At 45.7% G+C, this 23,043-nt stretch overlaps 2 protein-coding genes across 5 annotated transcripts in view; one reads left to right on the forward strand and one right to left on the reverse strand.

Moving 5' to 3' along the window:
* Positions 1–783: 783 nt before the first annotated feature.
* tefm (transcription elongation factor, mitochondrial) lies at positions 784–3,882 on the forward strand. Its single transcript, XM_010744470.3, has 6 exons — positions 784–860; positions 915–960; positions 2,176–2,618; positions 2,748–2,897; positions 2,991–3,169; positions 3,249–3,882. The coding sequence occupies exons 2-6, from the start codon at positions 921–923 to the stop codon at positions 3,511–3,513; spliced, it is 1,077 nt and encodes a 358-aa protein (XP_010742772.1). The 5' UTR covers positions 784–860; positions 915–920; the 3' UTR covers positions 3,514–3,882.
* Positions 3,883–3,913: 31 nt separating this feature from the next.
* Positions 3,914–23,043, reverse strand: part of atad5b (ATPase family AAA domain containing 5b) — a 20,644-nt gene continuing 1,514 nt past the window's right edge. Inside the window, exons 2-14 of one of the 4 annotated variants that reach the window (XM_027283559.1) lie at positions 7,737–7,991; positions 7,571–7,667; positions 7,404–7,486; positions 7,054–7,202; positions 6,348–6,519; positions 6,028–6,263; positions 5,832–5,925; positions 5,704–5,768; positions 5,463–5,616; positions 5,234–5,346; positions 4,452–5,151; positions 4,214–4,372; positions 3,914–4,123 (exon numbers count right to left, since the gene is read on the reverse strand). In XM_027283559.1, coding sequence (XP_027139360.1) covers positions 4,714–5,151; positions 5,234–5,346; positions 5,463–5,616; positions 5,704–5,768; positions 5,832–5,925; positions 6,028–6,263; positions 6,348–6,519; positions 7,054–7,202; positions 7,404–7,486; positions 7,571–7,667; positions 7,737–7,991 — 1,856 coding nt within the window. In that variant the 3' untranslated portion in view covers positions 3,914–4,123; positions 4,214–4,372; positions 4,452–4,713. Of the gene's footprint in view, positions 4,124–4,213; positions 4,398–4,451; positions 5,152–5,233; positions 5,347–5,438; positions 5,617–5,703; positions 5,769–5,831; positions 5,926–6,027; positions 6,264–6,347; positions 6,520–7,053; positions 7,203–7,403; positions 7,487–7,570; positions 7,668–7,736; positions 7,992–23,043 lie in introns of those variants that run through there. The other 3 variants (XM_027283560.1, XM_027283561.1, XM_027283562.1) reach the window with 3 other exon arrangements.

The following is a 23,043-nucleotide window of genomic DNA, read 5'->3' on the forward strand; positions in this document are numbered from 1 at the left end:
GGGACACACACATGTTTACAGAATAAGCTTTACTCCAGCTCTTTTCATTTAAAAACATATCGTACAAATATTTATATCTATATATATATATTTATATCTTCTGGCACTTTATTTTTCTTTCGTTTTCGTTTTCGAGGTGTTGATTCACATTTAAACAAACACAGCCTGTGTGCAGAATATTACATGAGCGTGTATCAGCAAAACTGACTTCAAGTATTAAAAGTATTTCTCCTGCAGCAGATCGGCCTCTCAGTGTTTCATTCTCATATTTTAAATAAAGTATAAAGTAAAATAGAAACACAGAATAATAGTACGTACAGTTACTGAGTAAACAGACACATATTCAGTCTCACGGATATAAACATGAGAACACATGAAACTTTTCAGCCTGATGATTCGTCCTCGTTACATCAGAATCAGAAATACTTTAATAATTTATTTTAGTTACAATACTCCAGGTAAACAAACAAACAAAACAAAACAAATGTAAACAGGTAACCATCCATTAAGAACAAAGTATAAATATATAAATGTGTATATAAACACTCATGGCTTTTTTTTTTTCGACCCCCGCTTGCCGCCTCGCGACCCCCCGGGGGTCCCGCCCCTCATGTTGCGACCCGGAGCCTCAGTGCGCAGCCTCTGCCGCGCAGCACGTGGCGCTGCTGTGCACCTCTGATCCGCCGGAAACACACGAAGAAGAAGCAGCAGCTCTCCGGAACTAATGTGAGCGTCGTTCGTTGTTTCACTCCGGACATTATGCGCTGCCCGTGTCCCCGGTAACATGTCGGAGCTGCAGCTTTAATTAAATAAATTAACTAAATTATTTTAATTAATCTCTGACATTAAGTGTCATCATTAAGTGTCATCATTAAGTGTCATCATTAAGTGTCATCATTAAGTGTCATCATTAAATCAGCATGTGGCGCTTCAGACGCTTCGTGTCGGCGGCGGTTCAAAGTGAGTCTCTTCTTCTTCGGTGGTTTGAATTAGCGACAGCTAGCTCTGAATGCTAACTCTGTTAAACAGGTTAAAGTGGCTGAAGACAGAAGAAGAAGAAGAAGAAGACAGACTGAAGACAGACAGACTGTCCACAGACTGAAGACAGACTGTCCACAGACTGAAGACAGACTGTCCACAGGCTGAAGACTGTCCACAGACAGACAGACTGTCCACAGACAGACAGACTGTCCACAGACAGACAGACTGAAGACAGACTGTCCACAGACAGACAGACTGTCCACAGGCTGAAGACAGACTGTCCACAGACAGACAGACTGAAGACAGACTGTCCACAGACTGAAGACTGTCCACAGACTGTCCACAGACTGTCCACAGGCTGAAGACAGAAGACAGACTGTCCACAGACTGAAGACTGTCCACAGACTGAAGACTGTCCACAGACTGAAGACAGAAGACAGACTGTCCACAGATTCTGTCCACTGTGTGTCTGTCTGTCTAGTGTGTGTCTCGAGTGTGTGTGTCTGTGAGGTGTGCTGTGTGGTGTGTGTCTGTGTGTGGTGTTGTTGTAGTGTCGTGTGAGTGGTGTGTTGTGTGTGTGGTTGTGTGTGTGGTGGTGTGTGTGTGTGGAGGTGTGTGTGTTATAATCTAATAATCTCTGAACCAGATTTATTCTTTATTTGTTTACATTAATTCTGCATTTATAATCTACACTTCATATTACTTATAGTTTGTGTTGTGGTGTGTGTGTGTGTACAAAAAAAAAAAAAAAATATATATTTTTTACTTATGAATTATTTTACATTTTCCTCTGTTATGTTTGTTTGTTTGTTTAAAACATAAATATAATGACTCACACACAGTCTGCTCATATACTGTCATACCATCAACATAAACAGCCTCACTGTCTGTCTGTGTTCTGAGTGTTTCTATAGATAGACAGACAGATATATAAATATAAAGATAGATAGATTGATAGATTCTCTCTGTACGTATCAGTTCAGTGTTTACCGTGTCAGTGTCGTCCACTGATCATGTGACCAGCAGCTCCTCCTAACGCCATCAGTGAGATAAATCTGCTCGTATAGAAGTCATCAGTCTGTTTACCGTGAAACTGGAGCCACCACAGATCTGTCCAATGAAGCTGGTTCTGATCCAGGATCCGTCTCCAGAAGTAGGTTCTGATTGACGAGCTTCCTCTTGTATGTCCTGCAGGTCAGTATGCGGGACAGTCTGGCTTATTCCGCCGCCAGTGCACATGTTGCTGGCGGAGCCGGGTTCCCGTGGCAGGATTCGAGACCCTGGACAGCACCCTGACCTCCGTGTCCGCGCCCTGCAAAGACGACAAAGGACCGCTGGACGCGTTCTACACCTCCGAGCAGCGAGACGCCATCCTTCATCGGCTCAACACCGCCACGCTGGCTGAGCTCGCCGTCGTCAAGCTCCTGAGAGGACGCAAGTCTGTCAACATTGTGGAGTACAGGACTAAGAACGGACCCTTTAAGACTCTGGAGAGCGTGGTGAACGTGCCGCTGCTCAAGCACAAAAGCGCCGTGACGGTCTTCAACTCGATCCTCAACCCGGTGAAGAAGGAGAGGAAAGTGAGGATTCAGCTGGCCAAGTTCATCAGGCCGGAGATCGACAGGTCCTGGCTGGAGGTGAGGACGTCCACCCTGTCTCAGGCTGACGGGGACGCCTGCTCCGGTCTGAAACATCTAAAATCAGTGCATGAAGAAGCAGAGATGCAGCCTGTGGTTGTGATGATGATTCTGTGTTTGTTTCCTCAGGATGCCAGCTCCATCGTGTCACTCGTATGTGGAACTAATAAGATCGCCTGGACTCACGTGGACCGCGGGATGACCGTGCTGGACTGGCAACAGACGGAGTGTCCAAACTTCTTGAGGGGGACTTACATGGCTTCTGCTTACTTGAACGACGTGAGTTAACGTTCACGGTTCATTCAGAGATTTGTCGAATGATTCTCTGAGCGTGCAGAATCTAACCTGCAGCGTTTGATTCTTCTCCGTCAGGTCTCCGTTGTTGTCGAACTCCTCCCGTCAGCTGACTTCTACATAATAGAGAAATCCTCCATCTCGGTCCAGAACACGGCTCTGTTCCCGGTCATGGCCCACATGAGGACCGTGGAGGCCATGCTGTTCGCTCTGCTCGAGCCCAGAAACTCGTCACCCGAGTCCAACATTCCTCCCAGGTTTGAAAGAGACAAACACACGTCGGCATTTATTTTGAAACGTGCTGAAGGTTCCTGACTTCCCTTCTTTCCCGTGCAGGGTTTTGAACATGATGCGTACCGCCGTGGGACGTCACTTTGGACTCATGGTGGGCGAGTCGCGGACCAGCGGGGCACAGACGGTCCGACAGCTGATGACGGAGTCGGTGACGCAGAAGCTTCCCAGGATAAACTTCCCCCCCGAGCTGCTGGTGAAGTACAGGAATTCTTTCCAGATGGGCAGCAGGCAAGGAGGCGAGGAGCTCTGCGACGCTCTGCTGCAGGCGGTGGCTTTTTACGAGCTCCTCAGTGAAACTTCCAGTTAGCCGACACGTGGACCGACCTCATCCCGCGACCAGCTGTACCCAGTGAAACGAGCCCGAGGGACCCTGATGCACATTCTTCAGATGTTTACTCATGAACAGATTTGGTGTTCGGTTATGTTACATCAAACACACTAATACGTTTTTCTGGATGCTGAAGGTTGCTGCTCTCGTGCATAAAGTAACAGCTGCTGGATTTTTGTTTGCAATAACTCGAAGATAAACTGCACCGACGTCGACCCACGTCAGCACCTGGACGATCAGAGTGTTTTTATATTCTTTAAAAACGATGAACATGATTTACAAAAATAGAATTTTTTTATTCACTTTTCCTGGTTGGACGTATGCGTAAATAAAAACAGATTTCTCATGTGAAGTGCTTTCAGTACACACACACACACACACACACACACACACACAGAATTTCAGTCTTTTAGGGTGGCCGCCAAAGCGTTGCAAAGTTTTTGTGGACCGACCGACCAGCCAAGTAAACACTGAGCGCAGTACAGTGACGTAGTGAGGGTGGAGGTTCTACCATCTTTTACTCTATGAGAAATCTTCTGCCAGAAGTCTCAGTGTCGACTTTGAGAAGCTGCTGAGGTAGTTCAGACTCCTGATGCGGGAGATAAATGATGAGAATTAAAACACTGACTCATCGCGGTGTACACTGACGTGAGCGGGTGTCTTACAGTGTCTGTCTCACCTCGCCGGCTCCTCTTTCTGTCGTCGCTGTCTCTGGGAGCGACAGACATAACGGAGGACCGGCATGTAGTCGACAGCGACGGCTCGTCTGTTCCCCAGCAGGCTGAAGGAATCACTGCTGAGCACCGACCTGCTCAGCTCGAACCTCCTTTGGGACAGGCTGGAGGGCACAGACATGACGGAGACTGAGGTTTCCTGCTTTAGAACGATACAACATTGGTGCTGCAGAGCAGACTCACCTTGGTGCACACAGAGGTTGGAGGCTAAAGCTGAGGCTCTGTGTTTTGGAAGACGCAGGTGACGTCAGTCTCTCCACCAGCCTCCCCCACCTTGCATCTCCCAGGTCCTGTCTGTATTTCTGGGCGTCAGTCCACGCTTCGGATACTCGCCACAGGCACCTGTGACACCCCAAACCCTCAACAGCAGCCTGAATATCCAGCAGCCTGTCCTGGCTGCCGCCCTTCTCCTCCTCCTCACTCATCTCATCCAACAAGCCGTCCTTTATCTCCGCTCCTGTCCAAGCGAACGCCTCAGGTCTGCACGAGCCTGAAACAAGCGGCTCTGCAGGCGGCATCGTGGCATCGAGGTACGACATGAGTCGGTCAAGGCGTCCAAACAGTCGGATGACACTTTGGCTGCGTTTCGTTCAGTCTTGTCTCTCGAGCTTGAGGTCGAGGTGTCAAACGTTGTGATATGTCTCCTCCTGCTGAGCCTGGAGACTTTCCTAACAGGTTTACTGTCGTCGACTGACACCTTTGGACTTGGCTCACTCTGTAGCCCAGAACAAGTCCCCTTGTCCAGGTGGTGGACTGAAGTGCCCTTGGCCCCGATGGGTAGAAGGAGCTCCAGGTTGGAGTACAGAAGAGGCACGCCTCGTCTCCAGCTCTCAACCAGCAGCCTCAGGAGGTCGATCGTGTCCGTTTCAGACCAGAACTGACACTGAACAGTTAAAAGAAAGAAAATAATGACAGATGACGTCGACAGAGTTCATAAACACGAGGTGAAGATCTCAATACTTTACCTTCAGTAGCTTCTTCAGCTGGTCTTGGGTCGCAGAGTGGAGGCCGAGCATGCAGGCAGTGCAGCCTGGAAGCTGGAGGTCTGCACGCTCTCCTGTGTCGGTAACACTCGAGTCTAGACGAGGAAATAAAGACAGTTCCTGTAAATCTGTGATTCACAACACTCTGAATGATCAGGGGGGTGTTCTCCACAACCATTCATCTCACCATTCATTCATATCGGGGGCTTACTCTGTCCTCCACCGCTATGCACCCAGAGCTGCAGCTGCAGCAGACAGCGTCTGACGTCACCTCCGGACAGCCTGAGGAGGCCGCGGACGTCATCCAGCTCCAGTCGCACATTCTCAGCCAAAGCCACCAGCTGCAGGTAGGTGCAGACATCCACCTCGGAAACAGACGGAGTAAGTCTGTGTCACTCTCTAAAAGTGTGAGCTAACTCGTGAACCATGCATGCGTAGAGATAAAGACTTACAGCTGACGGAGGTTTGAAGATAATTTCCTCCAGGCTGCAGCTGAATCTCTCTCTGAACGATGGATCTAAGGAAGACGTTTAATATTAATCCAATGTTATTCTATTCAAAATTACAGCGTGCGTCTTACCATTGGTGGTCAGGACGACCGGCCTTTTGGTGGTTGTCATGAAAGTCTTGATGGCTGCGAGGAAACCAACGTCCTCATCAAAGATGACATCAACCTGCGGCAGCAGACAGTTTGCAGACGGATCAGCCAAACTGGGCTCATGTCTCGTATCTGTTAAATTATATGTCTCCGAGTGTGGGGATGCCAAATGGTTTACCTCTTCAAACAGAATGAGTGATGTGGCTGTCTTTTTGCTCTGCGGCGTCCTGCTCCATGTCTTGCCGTCTGGTTTTTCAGATGGCGACGGGGCACCGAAGTGGAACTGATCCGCTTTGGCCTTGGTCTTAAAGTAGTTGGCCAAAGTGACTGTGGCTGGACGAGCTTTTCCTTTGCGACCGGGGCGTCCAAAGTTCTGTGCCGCTCTCTTCTTTGAGGTGGCGGTGACAGTTTGTCCTGTAAAAATAATAAACATCTAAACATCTAAACACAAGACGAACCTCGCTCCAGGTGTCACTGTCTTCATCGTCCTCATCCTACCAGGTAAAGTCTCAGATTTAGCGGCCGAGCTTTTCACGTTGTAGTTGTTGAAGTAGGCTGGTCTCAGCGGGTCTCTGCCCGGCATCTCCACTAGGTGGGACTGGGTCGCCTCCTTCAGCTGGGACAGAACATGACGGCCGCACCGCAGTGACGAGCAGTTCACCTCGAACACCTTCGACAGAAAAGAAACATTCAGTTCATGAATTATTCCTCTTATTTAAATGTGATGAGGATTATTCAGAACTCAAAGATCCATATTTGACTGTTTGTTCTGAGCTGTGAGAGCAGCTGCATGAGCACAGATGGAAATATGACTAACCTGTTACACAGAACTCACTGTGCTGAAACCTCCTTTTATATCAGCAGTTTAACATATAGTCTATAAGACTCTTCATTTATTGTTACATCTTTGGCTTTTCTGTTTTATTTTTCTCATCCACCTCGTGTTCTGTGAGCTGCTATAACAACTGAATATCCCCGGCCTCTCTTGTATCTTATCTGAACATGTTTCTGTGACGAAATAGAGAAAACATACAAACACCTCAGTCTTCTGCAGACTGAGCACCCAACTAAACCAGCTGGACACACCTGGTGCGTCTGATATGACACGTCATGTTTGTATGAGGCATAAAATTACTGAAAGCATGCAGCCGTGTGTTTTTGTTTGAATCAAAAACATGGATGCATTCAAAGATTTGGGTCCAACCTTGAAGCCGAGCTCCTGCGAGCAGGCGTACACCGCGGCGGTCTTGCCCACACCTGGAGGTCCCGTGAGCAGCACGGTGTTGCACAGCGGCTCCTCTCTGTCGTCCTGTGGCCCAGCCTCACCCTGGAAGTCTCCACAGTCCCATGAGTCTGCACGGAGGACATCATCATTATCATTATTACTTTTCCAACCAAGAATCCCACACATGGAAAATCCTGTGTCGTTAAAATAAAACCCAGGAATCAGCAGCGTGCTGATAGATGTTCGGTCACAGCTCATCAGAAACCACATTCTGACCCTGAGCTGAGATGTAAGAGCAGAAGTGAAGTGTGACAGATGACAGCTCATACCGCTGCTGTTTTCCTCCTGTTTCCTTTCCTCCATTTGTCTTTGATCATCACTGTCAGCTCTGTCTTTCCATTTCTTCAACCAACTGAAATCCAGAGAGAAAAGAACAAAGTGAAATTTACTGATTTTTAAATCCGATAAAAGAGCGAGCACGTCGTGTTAACGTCACCTCTGCAGTTTGTTCACAGAGGCCGAGTTCCCGACGACTTCACTTGAATGTTGAGGGCTGTATTTGTCCGTCCAGAGAACATCCTCCAAACTTGAATCTGGATGGAAGAAAACTGAGATTTAAAATGACGTCAAACAATCATCAACAAATGATGGAGCATGTTTACCTCTTTGGAGAGAACCTGAAGTTTTCAGCTTCTCACTCTCACTTTGCTGCCTCAGTCTGCGAGTGCGACTCAGTTTGTTGCGTCTCTCAGCCGTCAGGTCGATACTTTCCTCCACAGCCTGGGTTGATATGTGACACTGACCCGTACCGACAGCTCCCTCAGACCTCGGACGTTTGGAGACCGTCTCAGAGCTTTCATTTCCCCGCTTCCTCTTCTCCTTCTGGAGGTGGGAGCTTCGATTCAGGGAGTTTTCTGCTTCGGAAAGGAGAGAGAGAGGCATCATGATGGGCAGGATCGATAAATCAGACTTTATTTCACCTTTCATACATGCAATCAAATAAAACAGCTAGTTTATCAGTTTGATGAATAGGCGGAACCATTAAGAGGATGTTAAAATGGATTCTGAAGCAGGTTAAACTGGTGTAATGTTTTTCTTCCTGCTCCTCGTCCACAGACAATCCTGCAGATAATAAAGGCACATTAGTGTCTGTGTGTTGGCTCTCTCGGAGCTTCAGTACCAATAACCAAAACTTTGATTTTGTCCTAATTAAGCGAACATGATGTCCCTGAGTCATCAGTACAGGCCGCAATGTAAAGCAAAGTGTCATCAGCATATCGATATGTAACTGATAAACTCCTCCAGTCTGTTGAAGATACTGAACCCCAAATTGCTCCTGAGGCGCCATCGATGTGTGAGTGTGAATGAAGAGCAGCTGGCACCTTGCATGGTTAGTTAAAGGTACAATATGTCAGATATTTACTAAATTAATATGCTGCGTCATCAGAGATTAAAGGAAACATGCACGCTGTACTGAAACACAAGCTTCTACATAAATTACTTTAGTCAGTATGCTCTTATTTTGAAATGTATCGGCCTGTGGAAAGACATTCACTGCAGGATGTTTTGGTCCAATGACGTGTTGTAGTGCTGTATGAACAGTCCGTGCTGGATCTTCTGCGACGTTTCCACGCAGGGGCCCCATGACAAAAAAATAAATCAAATTGGGCCGCCCACCACATCTCTAGGACCGAACTATCCCATCAGAAGCTTTACAGAACTCTAATCAAAGGCTTGCAACAGTTTTGCGTCTTGTAGTTCAATACTAGGACTAGCACAATATTTACTGCTGCTGATTTGTACATGCATACAGTCTGCATACAGTCTGCATACAGTCTGCACACAGTCTGCACACAGTCTGCACACAGTCTGCATACAGTCACACAAATGAAATCCAATTTATTTGTTGGCCCAAAGTGTGTGTTCAGGAGCCTCTGATATGGTATTTACTGACGCGTGGCCACGCAGGAATTAGCGATTAGAGACCCCACTCTTAAAGTTCATCAGGTCAGACTCATGCTGGTGGCCAGACTTTAAACCCCGCAGTGACTGTCTAAAACCTGGACGTAGTCTCCGTGAGTCCGCAGACTGTCTATAAAACCTGGAACGTTATAGTCTCCGTGACGTCCCCGTGGAGCTGTTAAAACACTGGAGTAGTCTCCGTACGTTCCCGCAGACTGTCAAAACACTGGACGTCGTTCTCCGTGAGGTCCCCGCCGAACTTCTAAAACCGGACGTAGTCTCGTTACGTCCCAGCCGGACTGTCTACAAATCTGGACGTAGTCCCTGTTGACGTCCCCGCGACTGTCTAACAACCTGGACGTAGTCTGCACGTCCCGCAGACTGTCTAACACCTCGGACGTAGGTCTCTGTGACGTCACCGACAGACTGTCTAAAACCTGGACGTAGTCTCTGTGACGTCCCCGCAGGACGTCTTAAAACCTGGACGTAGTCTCGGAGTCCCCGCTAGACTGTCTAAAAAACCTGGGACGAGTTCTTGTGAACGTCCCCGAGGTGACTGTCTAAAAAACCTGGGACGTAGTAGTCTCCTTGACGTCCCCGGCATGTAACCTGACGTAGTTCCGTGAATGTAAACCTGGACGTAGTCTCCGTGACGTCCTCCGACTGTATTCTAAACTGGTATTTAGTCTCTGTCACAAAGTTCCTTTCCTCGAGGGTTTTCAAATCTGTACAGGAGAGTGCACCCCTCTGTCCTTAGACCCTCGGTTTCAGTGAGGAAAAAAAACTTTGCCCACAAAAAAACCTTTAAACAGGAAAAAAAAAAAAAGTTGTGGAAGGAAACCTCAGGAAGAGCCACGAGAGGGTCCTCTCCACCAGACGGCATGAGCTCCAGAACGGACCGCCGTCCATAGATGTCAACGGTGTACAGGACAAAGTCAACACACAAACATATTGTACCAATTTACAATGATGTTAACCTGAAGTAGCGAATTCGATAATTACATTAGTACACTGTTGTGTAGTGGACGTCATGCAGGCCAAGCCAGCAGCACGACTCCCGAAGAACCGTGAGTAGATAGATTGGCTGCATCTTAAAACCCACCCCTGTTTTACACGCCTTCTTTTTGCCATGTGTTAGCAACTTAAAACTGATTCATATCTCAGATCCTGCACCGTGAAAATAAAATGATGGAGAGGACTTTTATGGGCGGTAAAGTAGGTAGACGGCACTGCACCCTGTGAAAACTCTGTATCTAGATTGAGTGGTACGCTCTCCAACACTTGGTTACCCTTTTATGACCCTCTTCTGTTCCAGAACCAACTCAGATTACAGATTCTCCGCACAAGGAACTGTTATTGCGTAGTGAAGTTACATGTGTTTCTTTGAGTTATTGAAAGTTCCTTTTTAATCAGTGATTTAATATTTCCTTTTTTTTAGCCCATATTTTTGGCACAGGACGCTCACCTCATTTCTCACAGAAAACGGTTAGTAACAAACGCCAGAAGGTACGAAACATGTTTTCAGTTCCTTTTTTTGATGCCATGTGAAAGTGCCTGATGTGTTATGTGCGTGTACGGTGTATCATTAACCACGTGGACTCTGTCTCCGTCCTCTCAGGAAAGTAGTCAAAGTGGACGATATGTTTGCAGACAGTTGAGAAGATGAAGGGAGAGCAGATTCTCCGAAGGGGTAACGCAGCGGATTGATTGGTTGAGACGGTTTCTGAGGCGTTCAGCATGTGATTTCCGTGTGCAGTCTCTCTGTTTTTCAGTTGTCTTCGCGCACTACAGTTTAACCTTCACTGGTGTCTTTCCATAAGGATGTGAGCAGATTTTTTTTTTTTTACAACCTCTTGCTGAGTGCTTGGTTGTTTGTTCACTCTCAGATGCACGAGTAAAGATTTTTACACTTGTACAAACGCCTGACTGCCATCAGATATAACAGCAGTCACAGGTGTTAACGTGCGTTAGCGTTCTCTTTAACTGCTGTCGTTCTCTTGCTGCTGTGACATGAGAACACCTTATCCAGGGTTCTTGATCATCTGTACTGGAACACGATAGCGGGGATGGTGAGAAGTGGAGCTCAGCTCACAGATGATCAGAAACTGGACACGGTTAGCTGTGTGTAACCAGGCTTCCAGTGCGCACGCAAACAAACTTGGTCTAAACTCCTGTGTTGTCATTGCAGCAGCCTAGTATGTATGTATATGTAGAGAGGACACATGATGAAGGTATACACTGAAGCTAGGGTGAATACAGAAGAGGGACCAAAGAGGGATGGCTATGGTTGACGCTGACTCTTGTTGTTGTTGTCGTACAAGAAAGCCATCTCCGAAATTCAGAAAATGAACAAAACCTCCGTGTCCTTAGAGGTGCTACTTGTCAAAGTCTGCCATCAAAAACGCCAAGGTAGCTCTAAATGCTTCTACTCTCTAGCAAAAGATCGTTCGCCGATCGAGTTTAGTTTGAATTGAGTTTGGACTCTTTCGTCTTTCGGAATGTCAGGCGTGCCCGATTAAGGCAAGTGCCTACAGTAAACAAGCACAGGTGCCTTGAATCAGACAGTAACCAAACCAAGCCCGGCTCCTACCCCTTCCTTACTGGTCTCCAGGCAACGGTTTGAGCCCAGCAACCAGCCACATGTCAAGTCCTATTCGCTCCTGTTCAGGGTGTCACGCACAGGGAGGAGGGATACTACACGGTCTGGTCAAAGGAGAGGACCACGAAAAAACACGGTAGGAAAAATCCACATCGAAGCCTTTTGTGTTGTGTTTGTATCAGATTTTTAAAAAAATTACAGTGTCTTTTTGTTATGAGATCAAGAATGGGTGACAGAAAATATGCCACCGCAAGTTTGAGCACCTACGGGACCTCCGTCATTTAATAAGTTCCCGTGAATCAAAGCACGTTAAATAAAGTCCTGACTTTGTGTCGAGTAGTTTTAAGCTGGTCATACTAACCAGGAACGAAAAATACATCTACATTTCTTGATATTATTTTGTGGTCTCCACCCAGTTTCCTCTGTAACTCTAAAAGCGTGTTATGAGGAGATACTAGTTCCTCATCACCATCAGTAACAAGAGGGACTGACCCGGCTCTCACTGGCAGACGAGGTGTTTTCACTGAAGAGTCTGCAAACCCTTTCACATAGTCTTTGGCAACTCATGAGAAACATCTTTGAATTAGATCTCATCTACGTGATTGAAATTTCGAGCACCCACATCGTCCGAAAAAACAGTTTGTTGGGCTCACTGCTGAACTGTTCAGCCGCAGGCCATGGGCTTAAAGATAAGATTGGATGTTTCTGCGTTGGACATGAAAAAATTCATTGTTTTATTTGTTTTTTGTCACGATGATAACGATACTCCGAGTAGAAGAAGAGAAGTTCATCTCACAGAGAGGAGGAGAGACCACGGAGACCTATGTTGCACAGATGGACTGTCTTTGATAAGAACAGTGGTTTTTTTTACGTTGGACTTGTTGAAATCCTTTTCTGGCTCCACCTTTTTTTAACTCACCGTCTTCCCTCGGTCTGCAGGAGGTTGCAGCTTGCTGGATGGGGAGTACGAGTGTCCATGCAGGGATGGAGGACAGGCCCACGTCAGCAAGAAGCGGCTACGTGGGAACCCCGTCCGATGGAAGGTAGGAGCGGCGTTCATACACGCCGCATGCGATGTGTGTGCTCACCGCGGTGCCGTTTCATGCCACTGACTGTAACTCTGTGTTCCACAGGAGACTGCCACCGTTTGAGACGTTTTCTCCAGGGACCCACATTGCCGTTCTGCTGCCGTTGGACAGGCGATGCTAGCGGGAAGTTCCACCGCCCCGTGGGCCAAACCCCTCGCTACCCGCAACTCGGACAGCTCGTGCCCCATGGAGGACCAGGACCAGCAACCACCGAGCTGCCCTCATGAGTAAGTACCAACCCACCACAGGGAGCTGTGACGTCAGTTTTTACAGAATCTCTTTATTCCAGCTTCATTTAATTCTGTGACACTTCAGAGCAGGAGGCGACTCCGTCCATACATGAAGGGTGTGAGGGACAAACGCTTCACAGCTCACCTTGTGCCTCATTTAACATCCTGTAACATGTGTTTATGACAGGACGTCACAGAGGAAGTGGAGATATTTCTGCCAGCTTTTCTGGCAGAGCTGAATGGGCCGTGGTTTTGGATCTTCACCCACGACTGGTGTTGTGGTGGTGGTGGTGATGGTGTGGGGCTGGGCTATATTTGTAACTGAATCTGGCAAGGCAGTCTGAGTCATGGCTGTTGAGTCCCTTTCAGACACTCATGAATGTGAATGTACGAGCAACTGAACACGTCACTCTGAGTAAGCCCTCGGCCGTGTTGTGTAGAAGTCACAAGTTTCGTTGTGTGTGTGTGTTACATGATCATTAGCAAACAGGTTGTCCTTTTTTAAACTCTGTTTAGGCTGAAAGGTGAAACAGGCCCAGCCTGTGTGTTTTATAATGTCTTCATTCATATAAGAAGTGTGTTACCACTAAATCCCACGGGCACGGCTGCACCAGAGCTCATGACCTCGGTTCTAGGCAACGAATGAATCCACAGAAGCGCTTAGACTGACCGTCGACCGCCCGAAGTCAGACACAGAGACATCACCCTGTGCGACTGTCAATCAATTCAGCTACATGGTAGAAACCTAAACAAAAGAAAATGACCAAAAGTGAATAAGTCGACAGGGAAATCTCTCCTGAACCGCCCCGAGGTGGACCGCAGAGCCTCTGCCCGGTGGTATTAGGGGTTAGGGTGTTTACAGGTTCAGCCTCCCTGCAGCATCCACGATGATTATTTATGAAGCCACACAGCGACATAAATGAGTGTTTTTTGTTCATCTCTGTGTTACCCAATGTTGCACGAATATTGCTGCCTCGTTCTGTGATGGTTTCCATAACAGAGACTCATGTTTGCATGCTGGTGTTTGTGGTAGTCGTCTTCAGAAACTTTGTATTTCTGCCGTCTTGGCCGCGGGCATCCTTAACAGTGTTTAGTTAATCTCAGCGGGTCTAATCTGGTTATTAAACGAAGTTAATTAATAACAACGCTAAATAAACAGATGGGTAGTTAGTAGTGAGCGATGTTACATATTCCTTGTCTGAAAGGGCTTTAGTAACAGTCATGTGCTGTCATTTCGATCTTGCTTTTCTGAGGGGAATATCCAGTTTCTACATTTTTCTAAAGACATGTTGATTTTTCTGATTTGGTGATCTCAAAGAATAACTCTCCGTCTGTTCCGTCAGCAGTGAAAGAGTCAGTCAGCCAGACATTCAGACGAGGAAAGGAAGAGCAGGTCCCATGTGAGCCGCGGGTCGACAGCTCCGTATATTTATCAGGTACACCACGCAACAGTAAGAAAATCAACATGGGCCTGGGATCACACTGATTTCCCACTGATGTACCTTGATGATGCCGCAATACTGTTAGAAAACACCATTTTCATCTGCGTAAGTCCACCATCTGTTTCAATTGTAACTAAAAGCACTGTGTCCTTGTTCAGTTCTTGTACAACATAACACACGGCAGCAAACCGAGGCGAGGATGATCTTCACTGTCCCTGTGTACGCTGAACTGCAGCAAACTCTACAGCCTGCTCAAACACCTCAAACTCTCCCATTCCCGCTTCATCTTCAACTATGTGGTGAGGAACAACGTGTTGTCTTGCAGACGTATGCACATTGTGTTGAAAGAAGGTGACCTTGACAGTGTGGTTGTTGTTTTGTTTTATCTGCAGCCTCACCCCAAAGGAGCAAGGATCGACGTGTCCATCAATGAGTGCTATGACGGCCTCGTACGTCGGAAACTCAGGACATCCACAGCCAGCCCGGCTTCGCTTCAGCCGCAAGGGCCCCGTCAAGAGGACCGCCGTGGACCCACATACTGTCTGCAGGTAAAACCTGGACTCTGTTCAGAAACAGAGTTAATTAAAGTGATTAATCGTTTTAAACGCGCACTTTTTAATTGGGCCCTGTCTGGTTTAGTGATGAATGGCTAAATCAATTAATTATCTTTAATGAACTGTTCATGAGCCTGAGCTGAACGAGAACAGTTTTGAGCGCTGGCGAGAAGGTGACCTGAAAAACAGATCAGTCCAAGTTTCTCCTGAATGCGCATCACTGAAAACTCCACACGACACCACTGTGAAAATGAAACGATGATGATCGACACACAAGCTTTCTTCATGAGGGCTAAGAGGAGTTACATAAAAACCAGATGTTAAGGTGCAAACAAGCGTGAGGTAGGGATGCTGTTAAAGAAACAAATGGAACAAAAACAGGAAACCAAAAGAAGAGAGAGACCCCCGAATCATCTATAACAGAAACACATCCAAACTGTATCTCTAGAGTTCTAAAGTCCAGTGGAACTCACACTTAAACTTATTGCACGACTGTAAAATATATTCTTCCAATTCACAATCGATTCAAGAAGCGGGGAGGAAATTAACCTCATGATTGCTCCTGCAGTTGAGCTTTCCATCACTCTCTTGCATAAAAGATTTGGTGAAGGTGTACGAGTGTCTGCCAACAGATCGAGGCCCGTCATTTAGAAGATTATTTTAAAATGTCTCTATCACAGCTGTAGTCGTAATCTACATGATCAAACATCGGGAGTCTAATCAATTTGCAAATAAATTATTAGCGACAGGCTGATATGATGATCTGTGAGGTGCCAGTAGTGATTTGATCTTTGCTGATGCCCACAAACTCATGACATTACTTGGATTACATTTTAGTTATTCTGTATCTATTAAATAAAGTATCATATTGTAATATCTAACAGGAGAGTAAAGATTTGAAGTTGTGTGTTTAAGATTTGTTTCCCTGTCGCTTCCTCCAGGCCCCAATAGGACCAAGCAAGTCTGTCGGAGTCCTGGGACTGCGGATGGATGAGTTGGACGCAGCAGAGGACTTACTGTCAGCGGACACAACCGCCTGTACTTCCACAGCGACAGCTGCATGCCTCTGCGCGCAGGAGATGGAGCTGGACAGCGAGGACGAGAGAGATCCAGAGGGCTCCGAGAGAAGACGGCCAGGTGGAAGAAGCCGTTACTGCTCTGTCCTTTGTGTCGAGCTCAGCGTTCATCACCACGTCATGACTTACCGAGACGCTGTTAGAGTCCAGAGCGTAATGTATCTGAATGTTAGAGTTTAAGTTTCGTGTGCAGTGAACCTTTATCTGTATCATGACTGGAAATCTGCTCGGTAATCATGGTTTTATCTTAAAACCTCTCATGACGTCGCAACAGCGTTGCGTGTTTTGAAACACCTGTGCGTGACAGAGACCTGCTCGGGGGAGTTTCAGGTCTCTGAACGGTTTTAAAAGTGGTCGACTGTTTCTGAGACCTGAACCCATCAGGATGAAGCTTTGGATTCTGGTGTTGGATCACCATGGCAACCAAAAGCAAAAGGCATTTTCTTTTTTTGTCAACGCCGTCCCCATGAATAACTTAAGGAACAAAACTGTTGCCACCACAGACAGAACTGCTTCAGCTTCCTCTACTGTTGATCTCACTGTGTTTGTATTGCATCAATGTATAATTTAAGATTTGTTTATTTGCAGCAAACTGCTGAGTTCACAGACGTCAACGAGGGAGAGAAGGAAGTGATGAAGCTGTGGAACCTGCACGTCATGAACGACGGGTACGTTGAACGTGACTCACCCTGAAGTCCGTTTTGCTCGTTTGGCTCCTTCTCCCAGCGCTGATCTCCTGTTCTCTACTTTGCAGTTTCATAGCGGACAACCAGATGAATCAGGCCATCATGCTTTTCGCCGAGAACCGCGGCGCTCACATCTCCGCCGCAACCTCTGCCGCCACTTCCTCCTGCATCTAGTCAGCATGCACGACTCCAATCTGGTGAGCACGGCCACCATCGACCGCGCCATGGCCCGCCTGCGACAGTATCCAAGAGGAGCTGCCGGACGTGGAGGGAGGCCGCAGGACCAGACTCTGGTATCAGCGGGAGCCTGCAACGGCATCGCCGTCGCCTCACCGGGGGCAAACAGGGCAAGAGGACAAAAAGCGCACTAACGGACTGATGATGGATGGATAGAACACTGATTGTCGTCTGTTTTTGTTTTGATTATTTTTCTCTTCAATGAACATTACCGACCTTTGGTGCTTAGATAGGTGGGCGAGCAGGTCACCGGAGGATCTGACCTGGGAGCAGACCAGTTACAAGGTTAAAAAAACAGTTTTTGGAACTTGAGAATTGAACCAAATATGAAACAATTAAAATGAAATCACCCACATCTTCACAAACCAGGAATCTGAAGACTGGATGATTGCACAGTTGAACCTACTTAATATGCATTTTGTAGGCGCCGCTGACGTATCGGTTGGTTGGAGTTTAGTGTGAACAGTCTTCTGCGTGGCTCGCGGTCTTTGGTTTGTCCTTGTTGTAGGACAACTGTATCAAGACTACAGTTAAAACTGTACTGGTAACTTGTCACTTGATTATTGTCACAACACAAACCTTGTTGGAACTTATCCTTTTAGCTGATTATTTTAGCATTGGTGTTTGTATTTAGAGAGCTTACCTTGAAATTGTCTTTTTTGTTTTTGTTTTTTATTCATGCTGCGCCAAATGTTAAATGCAGCTTTTCCACTGTCACCAGCTGGAGAAACTTTAGTGGGTTTGATTTCACTGTTGTGAATGACATTTAATTTGAGGGGTTCAGACGTTAAGAGACATTACAAGGAAACACTCTACACTTGGAGTCCATGTCTAAAGTAACGCGGGGAGGGCGATAGGTATTCAACGTCAATTATTTTGTTCATTAAACATATTTCATCCAGATTTCAGTGACATCGAGACCAGACTTTGATATTAACTCAAAACTTTACAGATAAAGAAATCGTAACGTGCCGATCCATAAAACACTAAAACCTGCTGATTCCAGGTTGATAGAATAAACGATGTCGATGTTCCTTTAAGCGTCACTATTATCCATAATACAGTGAAAGGAACGTAACGCAATCATTGACCAAACACAAAGAGTAGGCCAAGACCGAGGAGGACTCGAGAACTTTAGAAAAGTTCTGGAAGCCGTAGGTGCGTCCATGCATGATCAGCGACTGGAGATTATTAGCGCGGAGGACAAAAATCTGGCAACAATACGACGTGCCGTGTTCAGAAGATACGTGACTTTGGAGATGGAAGCATCAGTGCCTCCACTGTTGGGAAGACGGCGCTAAAACACTAAACACTTGTATCTATTAACACAACAACCAACCACACAAGATCTCCAGAGTAGAGAGACCCAAAGACCGCTCAAAGAACCTTTGAGTTTAGAGTTTGAAGCATCAAAAATCCGCAGACTTGAGCCCGCGCAACATAACGGAAAGATGAAGGCGCTTTCACCCCAAGGCCTTAGTTGATCGCTTTCAAACGGGCCAGAGTTTTCTTCCTCGGATAGTCCGGTTCCATTGGGCAGGTTGCGGTCCAAAAACAAGCCCTTTTGGTGCCGAAAACGTGGCACATGAACCGGTGCGGTTCGCTACAGTGGGAAAACAAACGAACCAAAGCTCAGAAGACGATCATGAGCAGGTTTCTTTTTTTCCTTTTAGGGTGCTCGTTTTTTGGGCAGTTACCGCCCAAACAGCAGGACGTCGTCCAGGCGGTTTGGTGTGAAAGCGACAGATTCACCTGAATACTTGTCAGAGATGAAGTGCGTTGAGATATTACAAGTTTTTCGTTAGGAAATCCTTGAATGTTACGACTTCTTTTATCTGTGTGTTTTATTGAGTTAACACCAAAGTCTGGTCTGAGTTCCACGTGAACGGCTGCGTTGGAAAACGTTTTCATTGACGTGTTGAACTCTCGTGTTAGTCCCACATCGGATTGTGGTTTTGCTGCGGTCGGCTGCCATGACAACAGTTGTCATACTGTAAAAGCCGAGGCCTGGACAGAGAATAAAAATCTCCACACACCCCACTCTTTCATCACCCGAAGCCTTTCGGCCTGCATTGATCACAGCTCAAGGAAAAGCCAGGGAAACTCAACTTTCGAGATTTACCGAGACAACCAGCAGCGCATCACCTCTGGTACGGGTAAGAGCGCTCGCTTTAGGATGTATAAAAAGTCAGTCGTCTTCTGACGATACTGGGACTTGTAGTTTTTTTCACTTTGAGGTTTGAACATGTTACAATGTGAACATGTTGTTTGTTTTTTTAAACGTGGGTCTGAGTATCAGTAGCTGACTGGACAAAATGGTATACATGTAATCACATCATTGTTAGCTGTGCCCCGTTCTGAACCATAACTCACAGATTGCAACGTGCTTCTTTTCGGATGGTTGGTTATTCAGGTCCAAGTCCGTTTGTCTGTCCTGTTAGTCCAGTTTATGCCAAAGGGGATCTTTTCATCGGTCTTTTTAGTTCTGTTATTTTGTTTTTTTAGTGTCTTTTTTTTGTTTCATTCCATGACGAGTTTTTAAAGCCGCAGCAGCAGGATCGTGTTTTGTTAGCGTCACATGAATGGAGGTCATTCAATTTTCATCAGACTCCCTTGTGGCACAACCAAATTACACAATTATTCATCATCATGGAGGTTTCTGCAGTCATCCGAACAAAGGGAGACGACGTCTTCAGCGTCACTGTCAAAACACCCTGTTAAAAATTGTGAACTGTCACTCTGCTAAGGGGTTTTTATATTTCAAAAACAGAATAACATACATTTGACCTTATCGATGTGTGCCACAGAGTTATTTTACATGTATTTTATTTTTCATGCAGCTGTTCTTCAAGACCAGTAAAACCTTAATTTGAAATTCAGTATTGTTCTGGAGCTTTCGACCGCGTCAGCCTGTCGTACGATCGAGTAGAGAGTGGTCATTTCATCAGCTGCTGTTTTCATGTTCGATGTTTCACAGTTAAAAAAATTCAGGAATCTTAATTTTGCTGTCATATATCGGTCCGATCCTAATGAGACCGTGTTTAAGAATCTTCACAAAACAACATCATCCTAAATGGCTTACAGTTTTTTCAGTTTCTACTGAAAGAGTCTTTGCAGACTCTCCTACCGGGATAAAATACTCCAACATTTCTGTCTCTTAGTTTTTCTCAGTCGTGCATCTTCTTTTATTGGTTCTCATCGTCGAGCTCTTCAGCTTCGCACAGTCTCGTTTTTTGTAGACTCTGGGAGTTTGCACTTGCATCTGCAGCAGCTCAAAGCTCAGTTTGTCTTATTACTGCCCACAAAAACCTTGATTTATTATATTATGTTGCTGTCAAATTAAACGCGTTAATTTTGTCGATTAATTTTAAAGAATTTAACGCGTTAAAAAAAATTAACGCAATATACGCGGTTTTGTTTACTTCCGGTGGAGGCCGCCATTTTGGATGTGGCAAAGTGTAGCTTTGTTTCCCCGATATATTAGTGTGTGTGTGTGACTGGGTGTATAAGATGAATTAAAATTAAAGCCCTCATGGAGACTGCGCCCCTGTGCGGTCGCCCACATTGCCCATAGTAAAAACCGGCCCTGCTTGTATTAGTTATCGGGGCAATCTTGCCACATCCATATGGGGGACGTGTTAACGTATCGCCAACAACGGACCCACTGCTCAAGAGGCATCTATGTATTATGTCTATGATCTATCCTAACTAAAGTAAGAGTCTGTGTATCATGTCTGTGATCTATCTAATAAAGGAGAGTCTATGTCATATGTCTATGAGTCTATCCAACGCTAAAGGGAGTCTATGTATATGTCTATGATCTATCCTAACTAAAGGAGGTCTATGGCGAAGATGGATAAGGACTTTTAGGGGAACATTATGCTTTAAACAAGTTGCCCCACAGCTCGTTGGACAAAAACAAGGTAATTTGCACAGTTGCAAGCGCGAATTTAAATTCCACAGACGTAACACGACTTTAAACATATATCACCTCAACGCAAATACACCCAGTCTACACTAACAGGAGTGTGGCACTCGTCAGTATATTTCCCTCATTTGGCTTTTTTTCTATTGCACTGTCATATGTGCACCTTAAGCCATAAATGAATGAATTTAAATTGTACTTTCTCTGTGTTTATTTCTACATTTAATTTGATCATTTACATAAATAAATTCATTATAAGCTTCAGTCTCAGAAAAATGCATTAATTTATTGATATATTATTGATAGATTAATCGCGATTAATCGCGATTAATTACAGAAATGTTTGCGATTAATTAGTTAATTTTTTTTAATCGATTGACAGCCCTTTAATTATTTATATATTAAATCAGGCCAAAACTGTTGAGTCAGAAGTGAATTGTGATGGAGCCAGCCTCAAGTGGACGTTTGAGGAACTGCAGTTTTTGACAGTTGCATTGGCTTCACTGTGATAAGCTAACAACAGGCAAATCAATAACGGCCGCTCTAGACTAATATAATGAAGCATGTGACGTGAAGACACAAGCTGCAGTTCTCTAAACGTCCACTTGAGGCTGGCTCCAGAAGTGACTCCGTCTCCATAAGTCCCCATGTCCAAATGATCAAACTTCCCAGCAGAAATAAAATGTTTACAGCCTGGTACAAAAAACAGTTTTGGTCTCTGTAGCTAATTTCCCGTTCATGACAAACTGTACTGAGGGTGAATTTATATACAACTCACCTGTTCACTTATATTAAGGCTTAAAAGTTATTGCAGGATTAGAGCGTGGACGCTTGATGGGGCAGGTGGGTGTGGTCACAGGTGTTTGTTTTGGCTCCCATTTCGCCTCAGCTCCACCATGATCCACGACTTTGATCTTTACCTGAAGGTGGTTGATTTATTTGATTTGATTGATTGATTAATTTTGATTTAATTTTATTTATTATTTAATTTAATTTATTTATTTGATTTAATTTGATTTGATTGATTATTTTCAAATGGCCCGAGCTGGAGAAACTAATTTTGAGCGTCAAAAAACCTGCGCATGCGCGTGCGTGAACAACAGGAGGAGGTGCCACTCTGCACTTTATCCGGAGCAGTTGTAGTTTCAGCAATTCCGCTCACTCTGTGTGAAATACACGATCTTTGACACCGGCCCTCCTCGCGTCGTTTTTAAAACGTCACAGCAGACCGGATGTTGTTGTTAACGTGTTCACGAGCTCGCTGTTTTTTTTTTTTAATGTTTTTATACGATGCCGAACAAACTAAAACTGAAGAGAAGAAGAGTGTGACGACGCTTCGTGTCTGATGGGATCACAGAACGAGAAACACCGAGCTCAGCCCGGAGCTGTCCTGCTGCAGGTTTTCTAAAGACGTTTTAAACTTGCTCCGGTTTTTCTCGTGCAGTCAGCACGGAGAGCGAAGCTGCAGAGACGGTGCTCCGTCCGCAGCACAGCCGGCAGAGAGGTGCGGAGGACGGTCACCCAGCCTCAGCTCTGCACGGCTGCCTGGAGAAATCCAGACCACATCCAACCCCGAGTTTCTGTCCGAGCTTGTGTTCAACACTCTGCAGGAGAAAGCAGTCTGCAGGAGGGTCATCCTCAGGTGACACTGAGCTCTGACTGATTCCATTCCATGCATCACTCTTTATCTAAGACTGTGAAATAGATTGTGGGGTTCCCCAGGGTTCAATGCTCGGTCCTCCTCTGTTTACACTGCCCACACCTGGAGAAACAGAAAGTTAGGGGCCCCCGACTGACAGGGGCCCCCAAAAAAATATTGTTGACATCTGTGCAGCTAAGTTAAAAATGTTCATTGTTTTGAGAGGATGATGTTGATTTATTATGATTGAAAATTGAATTATTTTTTTTTAAATCGTTCATTCAAGTTAAGAGGAATTTTTCATTTTGAAAATTTAATAAAAATATTATTATGTAAAAAAAAAAAACATGCACTAGCTAGTGACTGATGTTGCAGGACTGTATGCAGACTGTACTGCAGACATGTACGCAGACTTTATGCAGACTGTATGCAGACTGTCTGCTGACTGTATGCTAGACTGTACGCTATCGCTAGCAGACTGTACGCATTATGCACGTATTACTGTATGCAGACTGTTGTTAGAATGTATGT

The sequence above is a fragment of the Larimichthys crocea genome, chromosome X, assembly GCF_000972845.2.
Source record: "Larimichthys crocea isolate SSNF chromosome X, L_crocea_2.0, whole genome shotgun sequence".
Classification (NCBI taxonomy): Eukaryota; Metazoa; Chordata; class Actinopteri; family Sciaenidae; genus Larimichthys; species Larimichthys crocea.

Excerpts from the sequence above, each read along its gene's own strand:
- tefm (XM_010744470.3), top strand. The coding sequence starts at position 921 with ATGTGGCGCTTCAGACGCTTCGTGTCGGCGGCGGTTCAAA. Across the intron at positions 2,619-2,747 it reads TCGACAGGTCCTGGCTGGAG|GATGCCAGCTCCATCGTGTC; the intron begins GTGAGGACGTCC and ends TTGTTTCCTCAG. Across the intron at positions 2,898-2,990 it reads CTTCTGCTTACTTGAACGAC|GTCTCCGTTGTTGTCGAACT; the intron begins GTGAGTTAACGT and ends CTTCTCCGTCAG.